Below are 23,484 nucleotides of genomic sequence, written 5' to 3'. Positions count from 1 at the left end.
TCTTACTATAGTTTTTATCCCAATGGGTTTTTCCTAGTAAGGTTTTTAACGAGGCAATATAAAACACGTAATGAAGACAATCATTGTACCATGATCATCATCACAAGGGGGAGTATTGAAAAATAAGAGTTGAAATATTTGAATGTTGAAAATAAAAGTTGTAAATATTGACAATTAGTGTGTGATGATTGTTGGAAAATTTCATTTTCGCAATCTTAATTTTGATGTTAACAAAACTTGTTATTGTGTTTCTAACATATTTTCTTAAGTGTAAAGTTATTAACACAAGAAGCAAACTGAAACTGAATTCTGCACAAACTGAATTTCTGGCAAGCTTCGGTATTTTGATGATATCTCTCAACTGGATGACTCAGATGACAATCTGCCATGTTGTCTAATCCGAAAACTCAATTTGGAACAAGGGTATTTCACGTCAGTTTGGAAAATTCGGATATTATCAAGGTCTAACTGATCGCTGAATTACCTAACCGATTGCAATAAAACAATAATCAGTTGGGTATGAGCAGTTGTGGTATATTTGTCATATCTCTCAGCTCCATTATTGGAATGAATTAATTCAGTATGCATTGGAAAGATAAGACTATGATCTACAAATCCTCTTCAGAAGTTAAAGTCTGAATCGAAGTTTAGAATGCTGATGAATGACGATGAAGCTACTGGTTCTGTACAAATTGGAATCAGGTAGGCTGATTTCAGCACACCAGCTGAACTGAATTGAACCAGCTGTTGCTGACTAACTGAAATGAACTAAACAGCAGCTGATCAACTGAACTGAACCGAACCAGCAGCTGACCAATTGAACTGAACCAGCGACCGACCAACTGAACTGAACCAGCTGCTGAACAACTGAAACTGAACCAGTTGAACTGAACCAGATCACCTTAAACTGAAACGAACCAGTTGAACTGAACCAGCTGAAACTGAACCAGACAAGTTGAACTGAACCAGTTGACCATTTGACCAGAGTTGACCACTCGGGAAAATGTCAAGCAAGGCGATTTGACCATTGCAATTTCAAAAACAGTACAGAAACTTTCCAAACGGTCATATTCTTGTATCAAACGTATATATAATTGTTGGAGCCTATAAATACAACATATTGAAGATAAAAAAAAAAGCTTTTGAAGATGATTCAAAGTATGGGAAGTTAGCATGAAGAAATCAGCAAGTTGAGAGCACAAGCCCTTGTGTTAGTATACATTTGAGATGTACACTGTAATTGATAAATTTCTCACACACAATCACTCACACATATACAAGAGAGTTGAACTTCAAATATTAGTTGAATAAGCCTTCACACAAAGACGTAAAAACAATGTGTTTGTTGAAACAACCCACTCCCATGGCAATTAAATTAACTAATTAACATATGCGGAAGCCTTAGCATTTACGAGGGAAAGTACAATATATCATTTACATCATAAACATTATCCATACTAATATACATGTTCGTTCGCAAAATAACATCCAACACCTAACCATAAGTCAACATATTCCATTATTCATATAAAAAACTACAAAATACTTAAAAACATCACATGTTCATTCCACCCAAAATAAAATGACATGATAAAAAGTTTTCCCCCATTGCTTTCTATATGACTTCTCCTTCCTCGGACAATCCATTTCAGTCCTTTTTATCACCTGCATCACATGATATTAACTGGAATGAGAATAAACTCAGTAAGTAAGAAGCTGTACATAGCAATTACATATACATAACTTTGGCTTAGAACATGGCTATGGCAATGGCGATAAAGAATGAATCATAAATCTCAAATCAATGTAAAGGGTATCATAACATGAATTAAAGGAAGGAAATGACAGTTCTATGACCTGTGACCTGTGACCTGTGGCAAGTATCTCTTTGATATAAATATCAAAGCTGTGAGAGATACTTCATAATCATGTGATTGGCCAATGACATGCATGAATTACTATCATTTCTTGACTTTAATCATAGGGACTTTCATTGAGGCATTACATCAAACACTTGATGAACACAAAGGTTTATTAGCTCCTTGATCAATGAATTCAATAAAAATACTTGAACAATAAGTATATATAACAATATACATATCAATTATATGCCAATGGAAGGAGCTAATGAACAATAATATGGCTTGATACATATATCAATCATGTGAGCACAAAGGAAAAGCTTTCACTTACAACCAACAAGTAAATGATGGCTATGAGACCTTGATTGAATTCCTACAAGCATCAACACAATGATAATCAACAATTAACACCACTAATCCAATGAATCATAAACCTCAACTTCACCCTTCATCCATTCAAACTCTTCCAATCCCAAGAAATAATCAAACCCTTACCTTGTAGCTTGAAGTTGAGGTAGAATAAGCTAAGAATTCTATTAGGCTTCCTTAACTTGAAGTATAATTTGGAGGAAAGAAAATCTTTGAAGGGAGGGAGAAAGCTTGAGCGATAGAGAGAAGGGAATGAATGAAGAGAAATCCCTAGAATCACATTAAAAAGCCCCAAAATCCATCAAAAACGTGTTTTCTGCCATAGACACGGACCCCGTGCCCCCCTCCGTGTATAGGTCCGTGTACAAACTGTAAATCACTTATTTTTCGTGGCAAGACCCGGACCCCGTGTAGGGGTCCGTGTAGGGGTCCGTGTACCCACTGCCAGGGGCCAAAACTGCAATTTTTCTTCCGAATTAGCCAAAGTGGTAAACATGAACGTTGTAGCCCTATGTGTTTTCTTTAACCCCTCCAAATTTCAGGTCATTCGGAGGTCTGAGCAAAGAGTTATGCCCATTCTACCAACATGTGTCAGTGCAGGAACAACGAAACACACGACACACTTCGGGCCGCTTTTGGCTCGTCTTCCCTAAGGATTTGAACAAAACTCAAAATAAGAAAGTTATAGCCTTATATCTTATCTTTCTAATGGAGGTGGCCTCATATCAATTGGATCAATATACAAAACATTATACTAAAAACCACAACTACCGCCACATTTGTCATACCCTTTATGCACTTCCATTTTCTATTTGGCTCAAGATCAACTTTCTATTCTACCCATTCATTTCCATAACTATCACCAACTATGAACATAATGTCAAAACAATAACCGTTTCAATAAAGATATCCATGAACAATGACCATTCAACATAATCTCAACCAGTAAAGCATAAAACATGATCATAACAATAATAAACCACAAGGGTTAACATGATAAAAGGTTGGGCTATTACAATCTCCCCTCCTTATAAAAATTTCGTCCCCGAAATTTACTTACCTTTGAATAAATTGGGATAGTGATGTTTCATTTCTTCTTCCGGTTCCCAAGTCGCCTCCTCAATCACTTGATTTCTCCAAAGGACTTTGACAATACCAATATTTTTGTTTCTTAACACCTTAACCTTACGATCAAGTATTTGAACCGGCACTTCTTCGTAGCTTAAATTAGGCAAAAGATCTAATGATTCATGTCGAAGAACATGAGATGGATTGGGAAAATATTTGCGTAGCATAGACACATGAAAGACATTTTGCATTCGATCCAAGTCTGGTGGCAATGCAAGACGATAGGCTCGGTCTCCAATCTTGTCGAGAATTTCAAACGGCCCAATGTATCGAGGACTTAGTTTGCCTTTCTTGCCAAATCGCATAACTCCCTTGAGAGGAGCTATTTTAATAAACACATGATCACCAACCTCGAATGCCAATGGCCGTCGTCGTACATCAGCATAACTTTTCTGTCTAGACTGAGCGGTCTTCATTCTTTCTTGGATCAATGCCACAACATCTGCTGTTTGTTGAACCAACTCCGGGCCCAACATCTTCCTTTCACCTACTTCTTCCCAGTATAATGGAGATCGACACCTTCTTCCATATAAAGCTTCATAGGGTGCCATGCCGATTGAAGATTGGTAGCTGTTGTTATACGTAAATTCGACCAAAGGCAACTTAGAATCCCAACTTCCTGTGAAATCAATCGTGCATGCTCGTAACATATCTTCAAGAATTTGAATCACCCTCTCTGATTGCCCATCACTCTGAGGATGATATGCTGTGCTAAAAGCCAACTTGGTGCCCAAGGCTATATGTAAACTTTTCCAGAATTCAGAAGTAAACCTCGGGTCACGATCAGATACAATTGATACAGAGATTCCATGAAGTCTTACAATCTCAGCTACATAGACTTCAGCATACTGGTTCATTGTAAATGTCGTTTTGACCGGAAGAAAATGTGCCGACTTAGTTAACCTGTCAACAATCACCCAGATGGAGTTGTAACCCTTTGGTGTTCTTGGAAGTCCTGTTACAAAGTCCATGGTGATATGCTCCCATTTCCACTGAGGTATTGGGAGAGATTGCAAAGTTTCAGCAGGCCTTTGATGTTCAATCTTAACCTGCTGACAGGTTAGACATTCAGAAATAAATAACATGATATCTTTCTTCATACCTGGCCACCAATAAAGACGTCGAAGATCATGATACATTTTGGTACTGCCAGGATGAACTGAATATGGCGCTGTATGAGCTTCAATAAGTATATCTTTCCGAATGTCATCACCCCTAGGAATACAAATTCTACCTCGAAAGGTCAATAAACTATCACGATTCAAACCAAATTCAGAAACTCCTGTTAAATCATGTTTATTCTTCAACTCTAGTAACTGAATATCCAATTGCTGCTCCTTAAGAATTCGATCAATCAAAGTAGAGCGAAGAACTAGTGCAGATAACTGATCTACTGTACCTGGAGATACTAGAGTTATTTCGTTCCTTTGCAAATCGAGTAATAACGGTTTCTGAATCATGGAACTCAATAAATAACTGGATTTACGGCTTAAAGCATCTGCAACAACATTAGCTTTTCCAGGATGATAGCTAATGGTGCAATCATAGTCTTTTACCAATTCCAACCACCTCCACTGCCTCATATTTAATTCTTTCTGTGAAAACAAATAACTCAAACTTTTGTGATCAGTAAAAATTTCACACTTCTCACCATATAAATAGTGCCGCCAAATCTTCAAGGCGAACACTACAGCGGCCAACTCCAAATCATGCGTGGGATAATTCTTCTCGTAGTCTTTTAGCTGACGTGAAGCATATGCAATCACTTTCCCACGTTGCATCAATACAGCACCTAACCCCTGCTTTGAAGAATCTGTATACACAACAAAATCTTCAGTACCACAGGGAAGTACTAATACAGGGGCAGAGGTTAACTTATCTTTCAATGTTTGGAATGCTTGTTGACACTCAATAGTCCATTCGAACTTGATAGCTTTCCGTGTCAAGCTTGTCAATGGCAATGCTATTTTCGAGAAGTCTGCTATGAAGCGTCTGTAATACCCTGCCAAGCCAAGAAAACTTCGTACCTCTGAAACTGTCTTTGGAATGGACCATTGCTTAATAGATTCAATCTTGGATGGATCAACCGCTATTCCTTCTTTTGACACGATGTGGCCCAAAAATGCCACTTGCTCTAACCAGAACTCACATTTCTTTAACTTCGCATACAATTGCTTCTTCCTCAATGTCTGTAATACGATCCTCAAATGCTCCCTATGAAGTTCTCGTGTCTTTGAGTAGATCAGAATGTCATCAATAAAAACAATGACAAAAGTATCCAAATACGGCTTAAAGACACGATTCATCAAATCCATAAACACTGAAGGAGCATTAGTTAGCCCGAACAACATCACCAAAAATTCATAATGGCCATACCTCGTTCTAAAAGCAGTCTTCGGTATGTCCTCCGTTCTCACTTTCAATTGATGATATCCGGATCGAAGATCGATTTTTGAAAATACAGTGGCCCCTTGCAATTGATCAAAAAGATCATCGATTCGAGGTAAAGGATATTTATTTTTAATAGTTACCTTGTTGAGTTCACGATAATCAATGCATAACCTCAACGATCCATCCTTCTTTTTCACGAACAAAACCGGAGCTCCCCATGGCGAGGAACTAGGACGGATAAACCCTTTATCTAATAGCTCCTGCAATTGATTCTTCAATTCTTTCATTTCAGTTGGAGACATTCTGTATGGAGCTTTAGAAATTGGGGCTGTACCTGGACTCAATTCAATAACAAACTCTACCTCTCGATCAGGAGGTAAGCCAGGCACATCATCAGCAAATACGTCAGGATATTCCTGAACCACATCAATATTCTGAATTTTCACATCACTGCCCCTATTCACATCTGATACTAAGGCCAGAAAACCAGTACAACCCTTATTCAATAATTTAGTAGCTTGAAGACAAGAAATAATGGGAACACTTAGTGATGAACCTAAACCAACAAATTCATCACTCTCATGATTATCAGTTAAAAACCTCACAGTCTTTTCCACACAGTCAATCACGGCACGATAAGTGTATAACCAATCCATACCCAAGATAACATCGAAAGCAACCATCGGAATTACAATAAAATCAGCATACAACAATCTCGAAGCTATCTGTACCGGACATGCCTTAAGAATATTTGTAGGACAAATCTCATCACCAGAAGGCAACATAATATTGAATTGTAAAGGCATGATAGTAGGCTCGCGAGATAAGGAGTGCATAAATACTTCAGACATAAAGGAATGTGTTGCACCGGTATCAATCAATGTAAGTGCTTCCTTTCCAGATATTAGAATATTACCTGATATGACTGAAGAATCAGGATTGGCTCCTTCTTTTGTCATCGTAAAGATTCTTCCTTGAACTTTTCCTTTATCAGAGGAGAGAGGACATTTTTGTGCGGTATGCCCCATTTCTTTGCACCTGTAACATCGGCCACTTCCAACCAGACACTCACCTTTGTGTGGCTTGCCACACTTAGGGCATAACGATCTCTCCACATCTGAAGAAGGCACAGAAGGTTTATTGCGTTGCTCCATTTTGCCCTTTCCTTTGAAGCCGCCTCGACTAGAAGGACTTGCACCTTGACTCCTGGCTTGAAAGGTTTGTCTTCTCAACTGCCTTTCTTTTTCAATCTCTTGCTCATCAAGTTCAGCTAGCAGTGCCCTTTCAACAATATCTTGATAAGAAACCACTTTAGCCATGTGAACATCTCGTCGAATCTCGGGTCTCAAGCCGCGAATAAAGTGCTCTCCTTTATCTTTATCATTCTCGGCGATGAAAGGCACAAAGACACAACCTTCTTCAAATTTAAGAGTATACTCATTGACAGTCATGGCAGCTTGTCGCAACTCGAGAAATTCTTTCATCTTCTTCGCTTTAACTTCTCGAGAAAAATATTTGGTGTAGAAAAGCTCTTTGAATGCATCCCATTTCAATTCACGAACATTCACTGTAACCTTGGTGGCTTCCCCCCAAATACGTGCTGCTTTGACCAACATAAAAACTGCACAACTAACCTTGTCTTGATCATTGAACTTCAAATAGTCGAAGATGGCTTCCAAAGACTTGATCCATTCTAGAGCCACCAATGGATCAGAACCACCAACAAAATCAGGAGGGTACATTCTTCTAAAACGATCATAGGCACCGTCTTCAGAACCTTCTGTTGTGCCTAGAACTCTACCACGACCACGAACCTGAGTCGAGGTGTGCATGCTCAACAACTGTTGAATTTGCTCACCGTGAACCTTCGCATGTTCTTGTATTAATTTGCTGAATTCATCTACAACGTTGGTAGTCCTTTCAGTAGTAGGGGTCCTATCATCCCCTTCAGTAACCTTTCGCTTAGGAGGCATTTCCTACACATAGGCTCACTTTAACATAGATAGAAAGAAAATACATCAATAAAAATGGAATATGATCAACTCTCAATGTTAAAATCAATAGATGCAGGATCGAAAACATACCGGATTGTCCTAGGTAGAAGAAGTCATATACGGTCCAAGAACTTTCGCTCTGATACCAATTGAAACAACCCACTCCCATGGCAATTAAATTAACTAATTAACATATGCGGAAGCCTTAGCATTTACGAGGGAAAGTACAATATATCATTTACATCATAAACATTATCCATACTAATATACATGTTCGTTCGCAAAATAACATCCAACACCTAACCATAAGTCAACATATTCCATTATTCATATAACAAACTACAAAATACTTAAAAACATCACATGTTCATTCCACCCAAAATAAAATGACATGATAAAAAGTTTTCCCCCATTGCTTTCTATATGACTTCTCCTTCCTCGGACAATCCATTTCAGTCCTTTTTATCACCTGCATCACATGATATTAACTGGAATGAGAATAAACTCAGTAAGTAAGAAGCTGTACATAGCAATTACATATACATAACTTTGGCTTAGAACATGGCTATGGCAATGGCGATAAAGAATGAATCATAAATCTCAAATCAATGTAAAGGGTATCATAACATGAATTAAAGGAAGGAAATGACAGTTCTATGACCTGTGACATGTGACCTGTGGCAAGTATCTCTTTGATATAAATATCAAAGCTGTGAGAGATACTTCATAATCATGTGATTGGCCAATGACATGCATGAATTACTATCATTCCTTGACTTTAATCATAGGGACTTTCATTGAGGCATTACATCAAACACTTGATGAACACAAAGGTTTATTAGCTCCTTGATCAATGAATTCAATAAAAATACTTGAACAATAAGTATATATAACAATATACATATCAATTATATGCCAATAGAAGGAGCTAATGAACAATAATATGGCTTGATACATATATCAATCATGTGAGCACAAAGGAAAAGCTTTCACTTACAACCAACAAGTAAATGATGGCTATGAGACCTTGATTGAATTCCTACAAGCATCAACACAATGATAATCAACAATTAACACCACTAATCCAATGAATCATAAACCTCAACTTCACCCTTCATCCATTCAAACTCTTCCAATCCCAAGAAATAATCAAACCCTTACCTTGTAGCTTGAAGTTGAGGTAGAATAAGCTAAGAATTCTATTAGGCTTCCTTAACTTGAAGTATAATTTGGAGGAAAGAAAATCTTTGAAGGGAGGGAGAAAGCTTGAGCGATAGAGAGAAGGGAATGAATGAAGAGAAATCTCTAGAATCACATTAAAAAGCCCCAAAATCCATCAAAAACGTGTTTTCTGCCATAGACACGGACCCCGTGCCCCCCTCCGTGTATAGGTCCGTGTACAAACTGTAAATCACTTATTTTTCGTGGAAAGACCCGGACCCCGTGTAGGGGTCCGTGTACCCACTGCCAGGGGCCAAAACTGCAATTTTTCTTCCGAATTAGCCAAAGTGGTAAACATGAAAGTTGTAGCCCTATGTGTTTTCTTTAACCCCTCCAAATTTCAGGTCATTCGGAGGTCTGAACAAAGAGTTATGCCCATTCTACCAAAGTAGCTCAATTAGTACCAGGATTGTGCCAAGTATCTATATATCCATGTGATCTTGGGTTCGATCCTGGGGAGGCACAAACTTAAGTTCATGGGCTTAAGAGTTCTATGAGTAACCCATACGACGCCTTTGGAAAGCCCGTGAGTGACACCACAGGGTGGGCAAGCCCACTGGGCCTACGGGCCAAGTCACAAGATCGGGATAGCCTTGGGTCGATTGGGGCAGTGGGCCGTATGGGCGGTCCACTGGGCCTGTAATGGGTCGTTACATTTGTAGTCTTTGCATATGAGACATTAAACAATATATTGATTGTGAGGTTGCTACCTACAATCTTGAGTGCTAGGAGTTCTAGTTGGGTGCTGCCCTTCCGGAGTAGGTTTTACAAAGAGTTGTATAAATCAAAGTCTTCTAATGAATCCTTTCTAAGGTGGAAGAAGGGGATGGCATATGACTATTTGAAGTCTCCGAACATCCATATACAAATTTGTGTCTATTTGTTTATCGCATTTGTTTATCATTTTCATTAGTTTTAAAGAGTGTTGTTGAAACGTTTTACGTGTTATTCAAATACAAAAATATTGCATACAAAGTGTTTGATAAAATGCTTCAACTAAAATATTTTTACTCATTCAACTTGCATATATTTTAAATGCTTTACAAAATGTTTAATCTGTTTCTACGAATGATTATTTCGAGTGTCTTGTTTTGAAAACCAAACTCGATTTAATTAATCAATGTTTGATATTTCAATAACCGAGTAGCTCAACGATTTACCCTCTAACCGATCCTAACAATGATGTATTTATTTTTGAATTGTTTCCAAAGAAATTTTATAAATAGGTCTCTTAATTTGTGAAGAAGAACACAATTAAATAGAGTATAAATTTTATAAGTGTATAATTTAATGTATATTGTGAGTTTGATATTTTTTTTAACTTTTTACCGTAAATTTTTACTTTTAACGAATGAAACTCTTATAATCTTCATGAATTAAAGACGATAGATTTGTATTTCATGTTTCACGTTGTATTACTATCATTTATGCGTGTTAATTAAATATTAATTATATAATATAATTTCATAATTATAATTAATTAATATAATAATTTTTTGAACATTAAATTAGAAATAACTTGAATTATTTCAATTTCGTTCGAATAATAAATATAAAATATAAATATCGATTTTTTTAAAAAAATTTATTATCTCTAATCCAATTATAAATATATTTACTACACAATTAATAAAAATAGAAGATGGATCATTAAAAGAAAAAAAAATCATTTAAAATAATGGCATAGCTACAGTGAGTGATGCAGGGTTGGAGAAGCCTTCAGAGCATCTTTTTAGCGTTGATGTGTACCTAAAACACCTATCTTCCTACTAGTCATTTTTTAAAATGAAAAGTTGGCCATAACTGAATGCCTTGAACAATGTGGTTTCAACATGCAAAAGGAAAAATGAGAGTTGGGATCATAATTTCATTGAAACAAGAAACACAATTTTTACAGTGTATTAGCAGCAATCTATGGAATACAATGATCAATTGATATATACATTTGAGAGAACAATTGCTACTGAAGAAAATTGCAAACGCCCTCTCATCAATAGGCCAGACACTACATTCACCCTCGTTCTCGACACGAATCACCACGTGAATCTTCAGATAACAATTTCCTCAAAAGATTTTCCAACCTATCGGCACCAGGGCCAGGCCTAAACACGGAGTCATCACCTCGCAACAAGCAAGGATCAGACCCATTGTTCGAGTTTCCTATACACCATGCTCCTCGAGCGAAGCGATGGGTTCGACCCAACAACTCTCGATCAATCTTGTCTAGTACCGGATCGTCTTTAGGAAACTTGCGTGCGAATGGGGCGCTACTATTCACCATGTGGCTGAAATCTTTGATAGTCAACAATCTTGGATGCTGCTTAGGAGGAGTGTCCCAAGCAATGTAGTGGAGATCGTGACTTACTGCAGTGTTTCGAAACTCTTCGGTGTTGCAAATAACAGTGTGGAAATACCCTTCGGGGGAGGAAATGAAGTTTGTGTAGTACATTAGGATTGTTCGGGGAAGATTATCCCATCCCCATATGCAGTATTCCACAAAAGAGCGCGTTAGAAACACCCATGCCGACCCTGTAAAATAAGGGAAGTGGGAGCATTAAATCATCAAGAAATCAATATTTCAATGGATATAAAACAAAGTATAATAGTAAGTGTCCTGGAGTCGGATGCTAAAATCATGATGCATCTTTGATATTATTTAATTGTGATCTGGTTTACGAAAAAACCAGTTCTCTCTAAACTTGTAGATCATATTTTTCATCAAAGGTGCTATCCGATAAAGTTAACAGCCTCTTGGCTGACCAGAGCTCATTGTCACGACTAGATTAACCGTCTTCTCCAAAAGCATTCTTACTAAAATAATATTGAACAACATCGAAATTTGATTGTCAAATTCCACATAACTTTACTGTTATTGAATAACAGAATTTTACCAAACTTGCAGTTTATTCGAAGATTACATATCTACCTCGATGTAAGAAGTCATTTGGAGTTAGTTAATAAAAAAAGTAATTTGAATTGCAAGCATAAAGTTTTCAATAGCATTGATATGATAGAATCGTGATCCTGATAATGCTACAGCAGAGAGAATTTTCAGGATAGTACTACTGATATAAACTTGCCATCATCGTAGAAGATCACAGAGGACCAGGTCATGTATTTATTGACTCTGCCGTGGTAAATTAGATGAGATAATAAACCTAAGAAAATTTTGACCAAAATCTCACGAGGCTGGGAAGAGAAATTCACCAGTAAACAACTTAAAAGATGTTGGTAGCGAACGACGCTGCAAGGTCAAAGCAAGATCAGATTTTTTGGATAGGTAGAGGCCAGGATCAATTATGATCGGCTTTGCTCTCTGGTTCCTGAAACAATAGGTAACATTATTGATTATCTGATGAAACCTATGCTTTGAATCAAAATACTCATGGTCCAGTATTTTGACACAGAGATTAAGGTTACTTACAGTTTCCACCCATTAATTTCCGTATGCTCAACAAAATTAAGATTTCGTGATAGATTTGAGAAGACGTGCAGCAGATCTGCACAATAAAACACAAGCTTATTCTATCCTGCCATAAATGCTAAAATTTCTTGAAACCAATCACAACCTAACCACCAAAGGATATATACGCAGAATAGCACAATGGGTCATCAGCACAACCATTTACATCATGATAAATGTAGAATGTAAACAAAGATATTCCATTTTCCAGCTTCAACAACCCACCGCTGTCAGTCTTTACAAGCCCATAACTGCTTAGGTTGTAGAAACCATACAGAATCTAGCCAAGTTTTATTTAAAAATTAAAATAACTGAATTGTTTAAAAGGAGGGCGAGTCTTTTTGTCAAGGATGATAGAAATTCAGTCGTGGAGATTTTTGAAGGATGATAGAAATCAACAGTCATAGAGATTCTCTGTCGAATGAAATACTTCAAAAGAAGAATATTTTTCTACTAAGAATATAATCCTCTATAAAGAGAATTACTAAATCAGAGCAGATTTATAAAAGATTAATACTAGCTCATTTTTATTGACATGATTTTCAAGAATTTCAAGACAAAATATATATGACTATACTTTAAATATCGTCATCTTGTGGAAAGAAAAGTAGAACACAGCCTTAAAGCTAGTATGGGGCCTTACTTGCAAAAATGTGATTATTTTACTTCCCAGCCCAAGGTCTGCCATTATTCTCCAAACACTAAGACTCTACATACAGCAATTTGCGTTAGAAGAACTTCTTCTCATGGGCAAAGACAGTACTATCAAGGCACCTTTAAGGTAGTTCGAAAATTCAATCTGATACCCTATCCCCTAATCTTACTGTTAATGTTGATCACAACATTGAAGCCCCGTGAAGAATACTATAAGACACATTAATCCCAACGGTTTATCATGTAAGTTGATCGCTATGACCTCAAGCAGCCAGTCTTTCAAGAAATGAGAATACTGACTACAATAGCGAAAAATGATATTGAATAAAGTTCAAATACTTAAAAAGATAAGAAACAGAGAGCTGACCATCTTGAGTGATGAGAGGATAATCAGAAGCACTCAGATTTATAAACCAATCCCAATTCAAGCTCTCCTTCCACAATATTGCTATACCTTGAAGGGTACAAGCTATCATAGTTGGCCCCTTGTATGTAACCAAATTTGATGGAGCCATGACGCGCACGTTTTCTACTTCACTAAATGTCGGATCATTCTTCACCGACATTGTTAAATTCAACCTCTCCTTTGGAGGAGCTTCAAGATCCATGTGAAGAATATACTGATTCCTAGGGTGATACACGGCTTGCAACGTCCTCAACATCCTCTGGCTATCACCTTTTGTTCCCGAAATCAGATAAGCAAACCTTGGAGGCTCTATCTCTGATTCATCATTAGACGCAAACGACTTCCTTAAATCAAATTCTACAAAATGCCCTTCCGAGTCCTTAATTTCCGAAAATGACTGAGTATCAAGTTGAATTTGATCCTGACCATGTGGTGATAAGTATATTCCAAACATGGAGGAAGTGAATATAGTGACAGACACTAGCAAACTCAAAAAGAAGGGAATTTTCCATCTTCTATCGTTGAATATTCTTCCGGAACGAAGATGAACATTCTTTCCCATGCCAATATGTTGAACTCCTCAAAAATTTTAAAAATAAGACAGATTTACTGGAAGCTAACATGTAAACAATCTCCACCGACAAAACGCTACTAACTTTCCTTTTTTACTTTGGGCCATTTTCTCCTAATGAAAATCTCACAAAGACTATATAAAGCATAGATTTTGAAAATCAAGAAGCGCAAATAACTGAAGATGTGTTCAAACTTCAAAGGAAATCAATAAAATTATAAAAGAACGCAATTTGGCAATGAAATCCAATTCAAACGTACGCTATTCAACCATCAGCTTCCACTTCCTTCAGATCCAATCACCAATACACGTCAATTCAAACAAACTACCATACATACGAAAAATGGGTTTTCCCCAAATGAATATGAACAGAAATCTCCCCAACAAAAAATCAGCTTAAATTTTTTTTAAAAAAAAATTGAGTGAAAATGGCAACAAGAAATAATCTTTCTTTCCTCCCTTTTCTTCTAAGTAACAACAAAGTCCTACAAGTCAAAAATTATCCATCTGAAGGCGGATTAAAGCCCGCATATTAAAGAACTAGTAATTGTATACTGCGGGCATGAAAGAGTAAAGTAGGTGATGAGAATTGGAGAAGACCATACAGATCACATAAGATGAGGTTTGGCAATATTAATACCCATCAATATATAATATAATTGTGCAAATGGTACAAATTTGGAGTAAAATCAGGCGAGCGGATTACGGGCCTTGACTCTTGAGATGGGTTCATTACAACAATAACCATTTGAATGAAATTCTGTCGAATGTTTATTTATAATAGATTCTGATTTAATTATCGAGAAAATCATATTATATTTAAATTGAAATGAAACTAGGTATATTAATAATTATGATAACACAAAAGCTTCTGCGAAACGGTCTCACATATCATTTTTGTGAGACATGTATTCTATTTAGGTCATCCATTAAAATATAGTACTTTTTATTGTAAATATGAGTATGATTGATCCGTCTCACAAATAAAGATCCTGAGATCTACTCTTGTAATAAATACTAGGGATGTCAATGGGTCCGGGTTTTACCCAGACCCACAATGGACCCGCGTGTATGGGGTTGGTTTGGGCATACTAAATGGGTTATGGGGTGGGTCTCGGGTCAAATTTTTAAAACTCATCCAGATATGGGACGGGTCATGGGTCATATAATACATGCCCCATATATGTGGATATAAATATTTTACGGTTTTAGTTTTTTTAATTTTCATTTTTTAGTAGCTCACCTCAACCATAACGATCTTAGCTATTCATATGTCAACTGTTGCATTTGAATATGCTTTTAACAATAGTGGAAGAATAGTTGGTCATCATCTTAGTAGACTTAAATATTGCATACTCGCTGATTATTGATCTGTTTAAATTATGTTATGACTTCTTTTTGGGGATGTCAAGATTTTTTTGGAGAGCTAGTAACTCTTTTTTTTATGTAATTCTTTATGTCGTAAAAATACTTTGCTTGTTATTATTAAGTGTGGTCGAAGACATGAATTAACTTTCCACAATATTGTATTTAGAGGCTTGACTGTTTCATAATTCAGTCATGTGAGAAGAAATATTATTTTTTTATTTTAAAAAAATTCAGGTCCCACGGGTCTACCCGGCCCCGTTTCGTATTCGAGGTGAGGTGGGTCCGAAGAATATTTAACCGGGGTGGGACGGGTAATGGGTCAAAGTTTTTTTCATGGGAGGGTCTTGGGTTTAGCCAAACCCGCCCCATATCCACCTCATTGACATTCTAATAAATACTATATATCTTGAAAATAGTGATAAGATTCGGGATAGTTATTTTGGGGGAAAAAAAAGAAAAAAAAAGCGCAATAAATTGGTTAGGATCAAGATTTGCATACTAGGGACAAGTAGCATTAAGCATCCTCAGTAAAAATCCAAAAAAGTGCACAACTCTTTATACAAAATTAATGATCTTTTAAAATAGCTTGTTTTTAAAAATAAACATAAAACAAACCCATGCAGATGAGAAAATATTTATGAATTTTAAAAACACGTGATTATCTTTATATTGTTGGTCTCAGGTGTTACATATTGAGATATATATACATATATATATATATATATATATATGAAAATAAAGAATAAGATTAGATATCGAGATTCACATGAAAAAAACCCTAAAAATTATTATGGTAAAAACCACAGACAAGAAGAAAAAAATAATATTATAATATTTTATGGTGTATAATTACTCATTATGTTTCCAAATAGAACACTCTCTTAATATAATAGAATAAACAACTCTCAAATATTATAGAACAACACACTCAAATTATATGAATACTCTGATATGAGAGAAGAGAGCTAAGAACGAGATGATTGAATTGATGAAGGAATGCATCTATTTTTATATGCAATTCATTATCTGAACCCAAGCACTTTTGCACAATTTCATCGTCTTAACACAACTGTAGTTTCAAAGATGCTACCAAACATTAATCAATTTCACCTACCGCTAATAAATGTTGACATAAACCCTTACTTTATTCACATTCTCCCACTTGGAGATTTGTTTGAAAATTAAACACATCTCCACATATCTTTTCAATCTTGTTATTTCATGTTGCTTGCATTTTTTCTAGGACACTTGAATATTTACACTACTCAAACTTATCAGTGTTCACTATCTTGATTAGAACATCAACTATGTTATCTTTTGTATAGATCTTTTGTATTTATACGCTTCCTTCTTCTATTACTTCTCGAACAAAGTGAAATTGAGCTCCAATGTTTTTAGTCTTTGTAATGCCCGAGATTCTATTACTGTAATCAGATATTGATTAATTAACAGAATTGAGATTTCAGGAGCTAAAATAAAACGTGAAAGGAGAAGCCGAGCACCAATGCATCACAAGATTAAAATTTGGACAGAAAGTCTGGCGCCCGAGCGGTAGTTTTTGACCGCCCCAGCACCAATGTTGAACAAGCTGAACACTTGGACAGAAGGTTCGGCGCCCGAGCGGTGCCCGAGCGGTAGTTTGTGACCGCCCGAGCGCCAGTGTGCAATAAGAAACATACTCGGACAGAACGTTCCGCGCCCGAGTGGTAATTTATTTCCGCCCGAGCACCGACTGAGATTCTTGAAGAATAAGACACGTATCATGGCCATGCAACTTGATATATATCAGTTTCTTTTAATTCAATCGGAAAGAAGAGAAACGGGAAGAGCTCCAGGAAACATACGAAAAATCCTTACGCCTCTTCATAGTTTAGATTTGTGATTGCGAACGATCCGTCCGTCAGAATTTCAATCCGACTTCAGTACTGTATTCTTATCGACAAGAGCTACAACTGGACGTAAGTTTTACTACGTTTTGATATGATTTGAAATTATGGTGTTGAAGGAATCAAATATGATTCATATATGGTGTTCTCGATATGTTAGACATCGTATAATCGAAACCGGATTGAAAAACGGATACCGTATAGAATTGTTATGATTTTCAGAGTTGATTTTATTGGGATTATACCTATTTGATATCAGAATTGTGTTGTTATTGATTATGAGATATTGAGATTAACATCTGATTGATACTGTATTGTTGGGCATATTGAGATTGTGCAGTTATGTCGTTGAAACAGAATTAGATTGAATTATGATTATATCCAGTATTTATTTGAATGGTTTATTGATACGAGACCCTCGATATTGTCATTGCCAGATTGATATTGACAGACTTTGAATCCGAGACTTCGACAGAGTCAGATTTACAGAAAGAAAGGTATAAATCAATGTTGATTCGAGATTGCACAACTCGAGTTGGATTTGACTTGAGTTTACCTAAATCACATATCTTATTTTATTGCATTGATATCTGCAATTTATGAGATTGATATGCTTGGTCTATTGATATATAGGCAAAGTATGTATTGAGTCATGGGCGGATGTGCCTAGTCTTTGTCTGATGTGCCAAGTCTTCGGCTGAGTCTCCAAGACACTGGACGTTTGGTTTATATCGATATGGCTTAGGAGTTGATTCATTCCTATCGCTGAGATTCGATATATGAGAAAATGTCCAGGAACCGAGATCCCTAGATTAGAGATGAGTTGAGTCTGAGATGACGAGTCACTAGTTGATTTACAGTTTTATATCGATTCATGTTTTCAGATTTGATTCATGTTATTGATGACTGTTTATGCTTTTATATATGTTTTATATGATTGCATTTATTCATTGTTTATACTGGGATTATATTCTCACCGGAGTTATCCGGCTGTTGTCTTGTTTGTATGTGTGCATGGAAACAGGTGGGACAAGATCAAGTTCGAAAAGAGGATGAGAGATTCAAGTTTAGCGTGGAGATCCGGACTTAGAAGTAGATCTGTTTCATCACCTGACATGTAGTGAATAAACAGTAGTTATGATGAATCACTTTTGTACTAGACGTGTACCTTAGATCTGGATATTGATCTTGTAAATGAAATAAGATTTATTTCATTTGTTGCACACTCGTGTAATTTATAAAAAAAAATTTATGTCCCACATTACTTAATTGTTATATTAAATCATAATAATGATTAAGAAAATGAATTAGGTTTGGGTCCCCACAGTCTTGGAATGAAAAATTGGATTATTTGCGATGTGCAAGGCAACATGACTGTCACAAACAAATGAACTTTCTCTTGTTTGTGTATGATATCTTCCAATAACCTTTTAATTCATATCGCTGCCTTGCAAGCTTGAGCATCTGTCATATAATCTGCCTCCGTTTTAGATAATGCCACAACCATTTGCAGTTTTGAAACTCATCTTCCTGCAAGTGTAGACACATAATCAATAATAGATTTCAGGATCACCTTCATATTCTGAATTGATATAGATCATGAGTGTAAATTCCGATCCTCCATAACATAATGCAGCATTTGAGGTACCATTAATGTACATAAGGATCCTCTTAACAATACTACGATGCTCTCTTCCAGGCTTCACCATATACCGACTAACTGCTCCCACTGCTTGAGCAATGTCCGACCTTGTACAGATCATGAAGAATATCAAACTTCCCACTGCTGATGCATATGGTACTCGAGACATCTCCATACTCTCTTCTTCAATTCTAAGACAAATATCAGATGATAACGTGAAGTTAACAGGAAGAGAGGTCGAGATTGAGTTACACATATCAGATGATAACTTGAAGTTAACATAGTCTTTACTGGGGCCTGCAACCAACATATCGTCTACATACAACAACAAAATGATATAATCATCAGCAGATCTCTTGAAATATGTACAATGGTTTCACTAAGTTTGTTGTATCTTCTTTTTTCATCAACTGAAAAGTATTTTCTTAATTTTGTTTATCTCTCTTAAAAGGTTTTCAATTTAGTTTTGGAGGGGGAGTTTTTTTTTTTTTTTTCAAAACTTCTTTAAATTCAGTTATAAAGGAGGAGCTTTTAACGATGTTTGAATGTACTAACCCTTGAACTGAATATATTGCGCTTAACTGCTCAAGTTTTTATAATCATAAAAAAGAGGGAGATTGTTGGAACTTTCAATTTCGCAATCTTGATTTTGATGTTAACAAAACTTGTTAGTTTGTATTACTAATAATCTACCTTAGTGTGCAGAATCTAGGATCATTCACGAGCTGTTTACATCGCAAGTTGAAGACCTAACTGATCGCACAAACTGAATCATTCTAACTGTTACGTCAATTGAGCAGTCCAACTGATTGTCCAGTTGATAGGTGGTTCAGCAGGAGAACCTCAGAAGCCTGGCCAGCTGAAGGAGTGCTGATGAAGAAACCCAGCTGATCAGTTTAACTGAACGAGAGTGAAATCAGTTCCACTGACGAGTCAACTGATTTCACCAGTCCAACTGAAGATCAGTTCAGCTGACCAATTCGGAGCATCAGTAAGAATCTTTCAGTTGTAGATGAAGACAAACTCTTTCAGTGGATTCCAACTGTGCGTGAATTTGAAAGTGAATTCAAGATGGATGTTGCATGAGAGCATTAAAGACAAAACATTTCAGAAGGGCAGTCGGAAAGTCGAGACAAAAAGTCCAATAAACGAATTCAAGATGCAACGGATACAATAAATGAGTCTCACTGTACGTTCAGTTTTACTGCCTATATAAAGAGAATATCAGTGAAGACTTGATAGGAAGAACTATATACAAAAACAAAAAGCTTCAACGCAAACAAGAGAGAAAAGAAGGGCACGCACATTGCACATCTGCTTTCCGAAGCAATCAGCTCAGAGGGACACTTTAACGTGTTATATGCTTACTTTAGAAGCTTATTTCCCTCAGAATGTGAGAACATCCTTGTTCAGTTCTCACACACAAACACTCTCAACCACTCAATAAAGTCTTGTACAAAGACGTTAAACTTGTGTGTGTAGTCTTTGACACATAGACGTTAAAGAAGTGTTGGCTAGAAGGTGGTGCCTTCAGTCGTAGCTAGGAGTTCAGTTTAGGCAGTAGTGTAAGTCCTAGCTGAGTGAGCTTGTACAAAGTGTTGTATAAATCAAAGTCTTCTACTGGATCCTACCGAGGTGGTAGGTGACATATGAATAGTTGAAGTCTCCGAACATCCATAAACATATCTTGTATATTTAACTGATTAACTGATGTTATCAAATTGTTTGGATCAGTTAGAGTATCCATCAGTTCAGTTGTCACCATAACTGAACTTATGAATGCAAAAACTAATCTACCCTTTTTCGGTTATTCAGTTTACATGAATTAAAATGTTTTCTAATATAACAGTCTTCTTCACGATGAATTACTTCAAGTTTTTTCCGCTTGGTTTTAAATCAAACTCGATTTAATTCATCATTGTTAGCATTCTTAGAACATGAGCTATTGTAGCTCATTGGAGAATATAGTGTTTGAAATACCTTCAAAGGCACTAGCACACTCGATCCTTCACCTTGTACAAACCCACTCAACTTATGACTTACGCTACTGCCTAACTGAACTCCTAGTCTAGACTGAAGGCAGCACATTTCCATCCAACACTTGTTTAACGTCTATGTTTCAATGACTACATACACAAGTTTATTGTTTTTGTTCAAGACTCGCCCAGCTTTTCAATACACTCTTATTCTCTGTGTAAGTGTGAGTGATGGTGTGTGTGCGTGTGTGAGAACTGATATATGAATACAACACGAAAGTGTTATCACACATTGAGGGAATTGTACTTCTAATATTAAGCTGATAACACGTTGAAGTGTTCCCTCTAATTTGGGTTGGTTGTTTCTTGTAAGCTGATATGCACAATTGTTTTTTCACACCCTTTTATTTCCACACAGTTCCTTATGTTCTTCACACACTTTTGTTGATGGTCTTGATCTTGTATTTATAGAGACAATGTGATCGTACATCAAGACTCATCAAATATGTTCGTTGCAGTTTGAATATGTTCCCCGAAATTTGTGTCTTGTCTTTTCTGACAGTCATTCTGGAACGTTTCGACTTTAAGATCTGCTGCAACATTAATTATTGTCCTTTGATCGCACAATTGCTTTTATACAATTGTGCACAGCTGGATTCCACTTAGGTAAGCTTGTCGTGTTCTGCATACTGGTCGGCTCCCAACTGATACTCTGAACTGGTGTGGTGAAATCAGTTGGCTCGTAAGCTGAACTGCTTTCACTGATTCAGTTGAACTGGTCTGCTGGGCTCTTCATGAGTTGGCCGGGCTTCTGAAAGTCTTCTGCTGAACCACCTATCAGCTGAACTGATCTTTGATATATCAGTTGGACTGGTTTAGTTTGGGCAATCAGTTGGTATTTTCAGTTTGCGTCTCGATAGCGGATCAGTTCAAAGCCTGATCGGTTTCAGCTTTATGCGTACTTAGATAAATATGTTAGAAACAAAACAACAAGTTTTGTTAACATCAAAATCAAGATTGCGAACATAAAATATTCCCACACATATCCTAAATTATATCACAATTTTGTGGTAATTATATCTAATATAGGCTTGAAACAATGAAAAATAGGGAAATTGCATTTTAGGTCTCAAATGTTTGCTTTTTTAGGAATTTTGTGATTTATGTTATCAAATATTATTGTCAGTCATGTATCTTTCGATTTTTTTCAATTTTATTTATTTTTTATCAGGGATTCTGATATGTCATATACACGTCAGCTCCACACCAACGTCGCATTGGCGTCACATCTGCGCTATGTAGGGAAAAAAAAGTTTCCAAAATAAAAAAATACCGAAGTAAGACTAGAATTTTACAATATAGATAACCAAAATTGCAAATAGACAAATATAAATGACAAAAAATGTAATTTGCCCTTACACAATTGTAACACAGATGGTCATCATGGCCTGGATTATCGTTAATTCCATTGTAGGACCGAACAATTTTCATTTTACAAAAAATTATAGTTGATAATAATGATGCAACTCAAATATTCTAAAATATACAATTTTCCCAAATGACACAGTTTGATCTTCCCAACATGAGCAATTATTGCATCACAATAATCCATCTTTCAATAATTTTACTCATTACAATCCATGATAATCAAACTTATAACATTGACTCTAATATTAATTATAAGAACGAACATTTTTTGTTTTACCAAAAATTGTGTAATTCAAATATTTAAATCGTACAATTGTTGAAATGTCATGGTACAATCTCTCTCAACATGAGCAATTAATGTAGTCCAACCTCCATAATTTAATCGCATGAAAAAAATCCATACATGAGGTTTCAAAGTAGGACTTTGATTAATTTCCTCAGTTTTTTCCAATATAATCGGAATAAGTTTTAAATTTTATTGTTATTTATTCTTAATATTCTTCTATTTAAATTATTTAAGATACATTAATTAGAATTATGAAGTGGATGTCTTCTCTATATTTTTATTCACAAACTATCTATCCTAAATTATTGCACTTATTTCTGTTATTAAGTTCCTTCGATTAATTTTATTAGATGTAACACACTTTTTATAATATCTATATTACAGGATTTCATCCCTTATCATTATTATTATTATTATTATTATTATTATTATTATTATTATTATTATTATTATTATTATCACGCAATTATTTAATGAACTTAATTTTGTTTGTTCTGTTTTTGTTCGAATTTCTTAATCAGTCTTTTTTCCGCCATGTGCTTTGACTGTCTATTTTGACCTTATTCTCACAAAGTTACGAATATCAATCATATAATAATTACAATTATTATTTAAAATGTGTTTTATTTAAAAATGATATAAAAAGGAGATCATAAATCTAAAATATCAAGTGTGAAAACACGATTAAATCATATTTGTTTCAAGAAATAAGATCATACTAATATGTCTCAGCCCCGTGCAATAACTTCCACCACCCCCCCCCCCCCCCCCCCCCCCCCCCCCCCTCTATTTAATTTGCTTGTTGGTTCTACAAATTCCAACTTGTGCCCCACGAGTGT

General features: G+C 35.9%; 2 protein-coding genes across 2 annotated transcripts; both read right to left on the bottom strand.

Annotated features, from left to right (window-relative positions):
- Window positions 1–2,185: 2,185 nt before the first annotated feature.
- LOC140815472 (uncharacterized) lies at window positions 2,186–7,723 on the bottom strand. The gene is made up of 7 exons (XM_073174571.1): window positions 6,113–7,723; window positions 5,051–5,590; window positions 4,051–4,408; window positions 3,646–3,978; window positions 3,292–3,471; window positions 2,358–2,501; window positions 2,186–2,235 (listed from the first exon to the last, which is right to left on the bottom strand). The coding sequence occupies exons 1-7, from the start codon at window positions 7,721–7,723 to the stop codon at window positions 2,186–2,188; spliced, it is 3,216 nt and encodes a 1,071-aa protein (XP_073030672.1).
- Window positions 7,724–10,801: 3,078 nt separating this feature from the next.
- On the bottom strand, window positions 10,802–14,778 carry LOC140814212 (beta-glucuronosyltransferase GlcAT14A-like). The gene is made up of 4 exons (XM_073173129.1): window positions 13,450–14,778; window positions 12,390–12,465; window positions 12,173–12,288; window positions 10,802–11,494 (listed from the first exon to the last, which is right to left on the bottom strand). Exons 1-4 carry the CDS (start codon window positions 14,048–14,050, stop codon window positions 10,977–10,979), a joined length of 1,311 nt encoding a protein of 436 aa, XP_073029230.1. The 5' UTR covers window positions 14,051–14,778; the 3' UTR covers window positions 10,802–10,976.
- Between the last annotated feature and the right edge of the window lie 8,706 nt (window positions 14,779–23,484).

This window comes from Primulina eburnea, chromosome 15, assembly GCF_022965805.1.
Source record: "Primulina eburnea isolate SZY01 chromosome 15, ASM2296580v1, whole genome shotgun sequence".
NCBI classification, from domain to species: Eukaryota; Viridiplantae; Streptophyta; class Magnoliopsida; order Lamiales; family Gesneriaceae; genus Primulina; species Primulina eburnea.
Note: the sequence above shows the minus strand (reverse complement) of the source record. Positions and strands in the feature narration are given on the sequence as shown.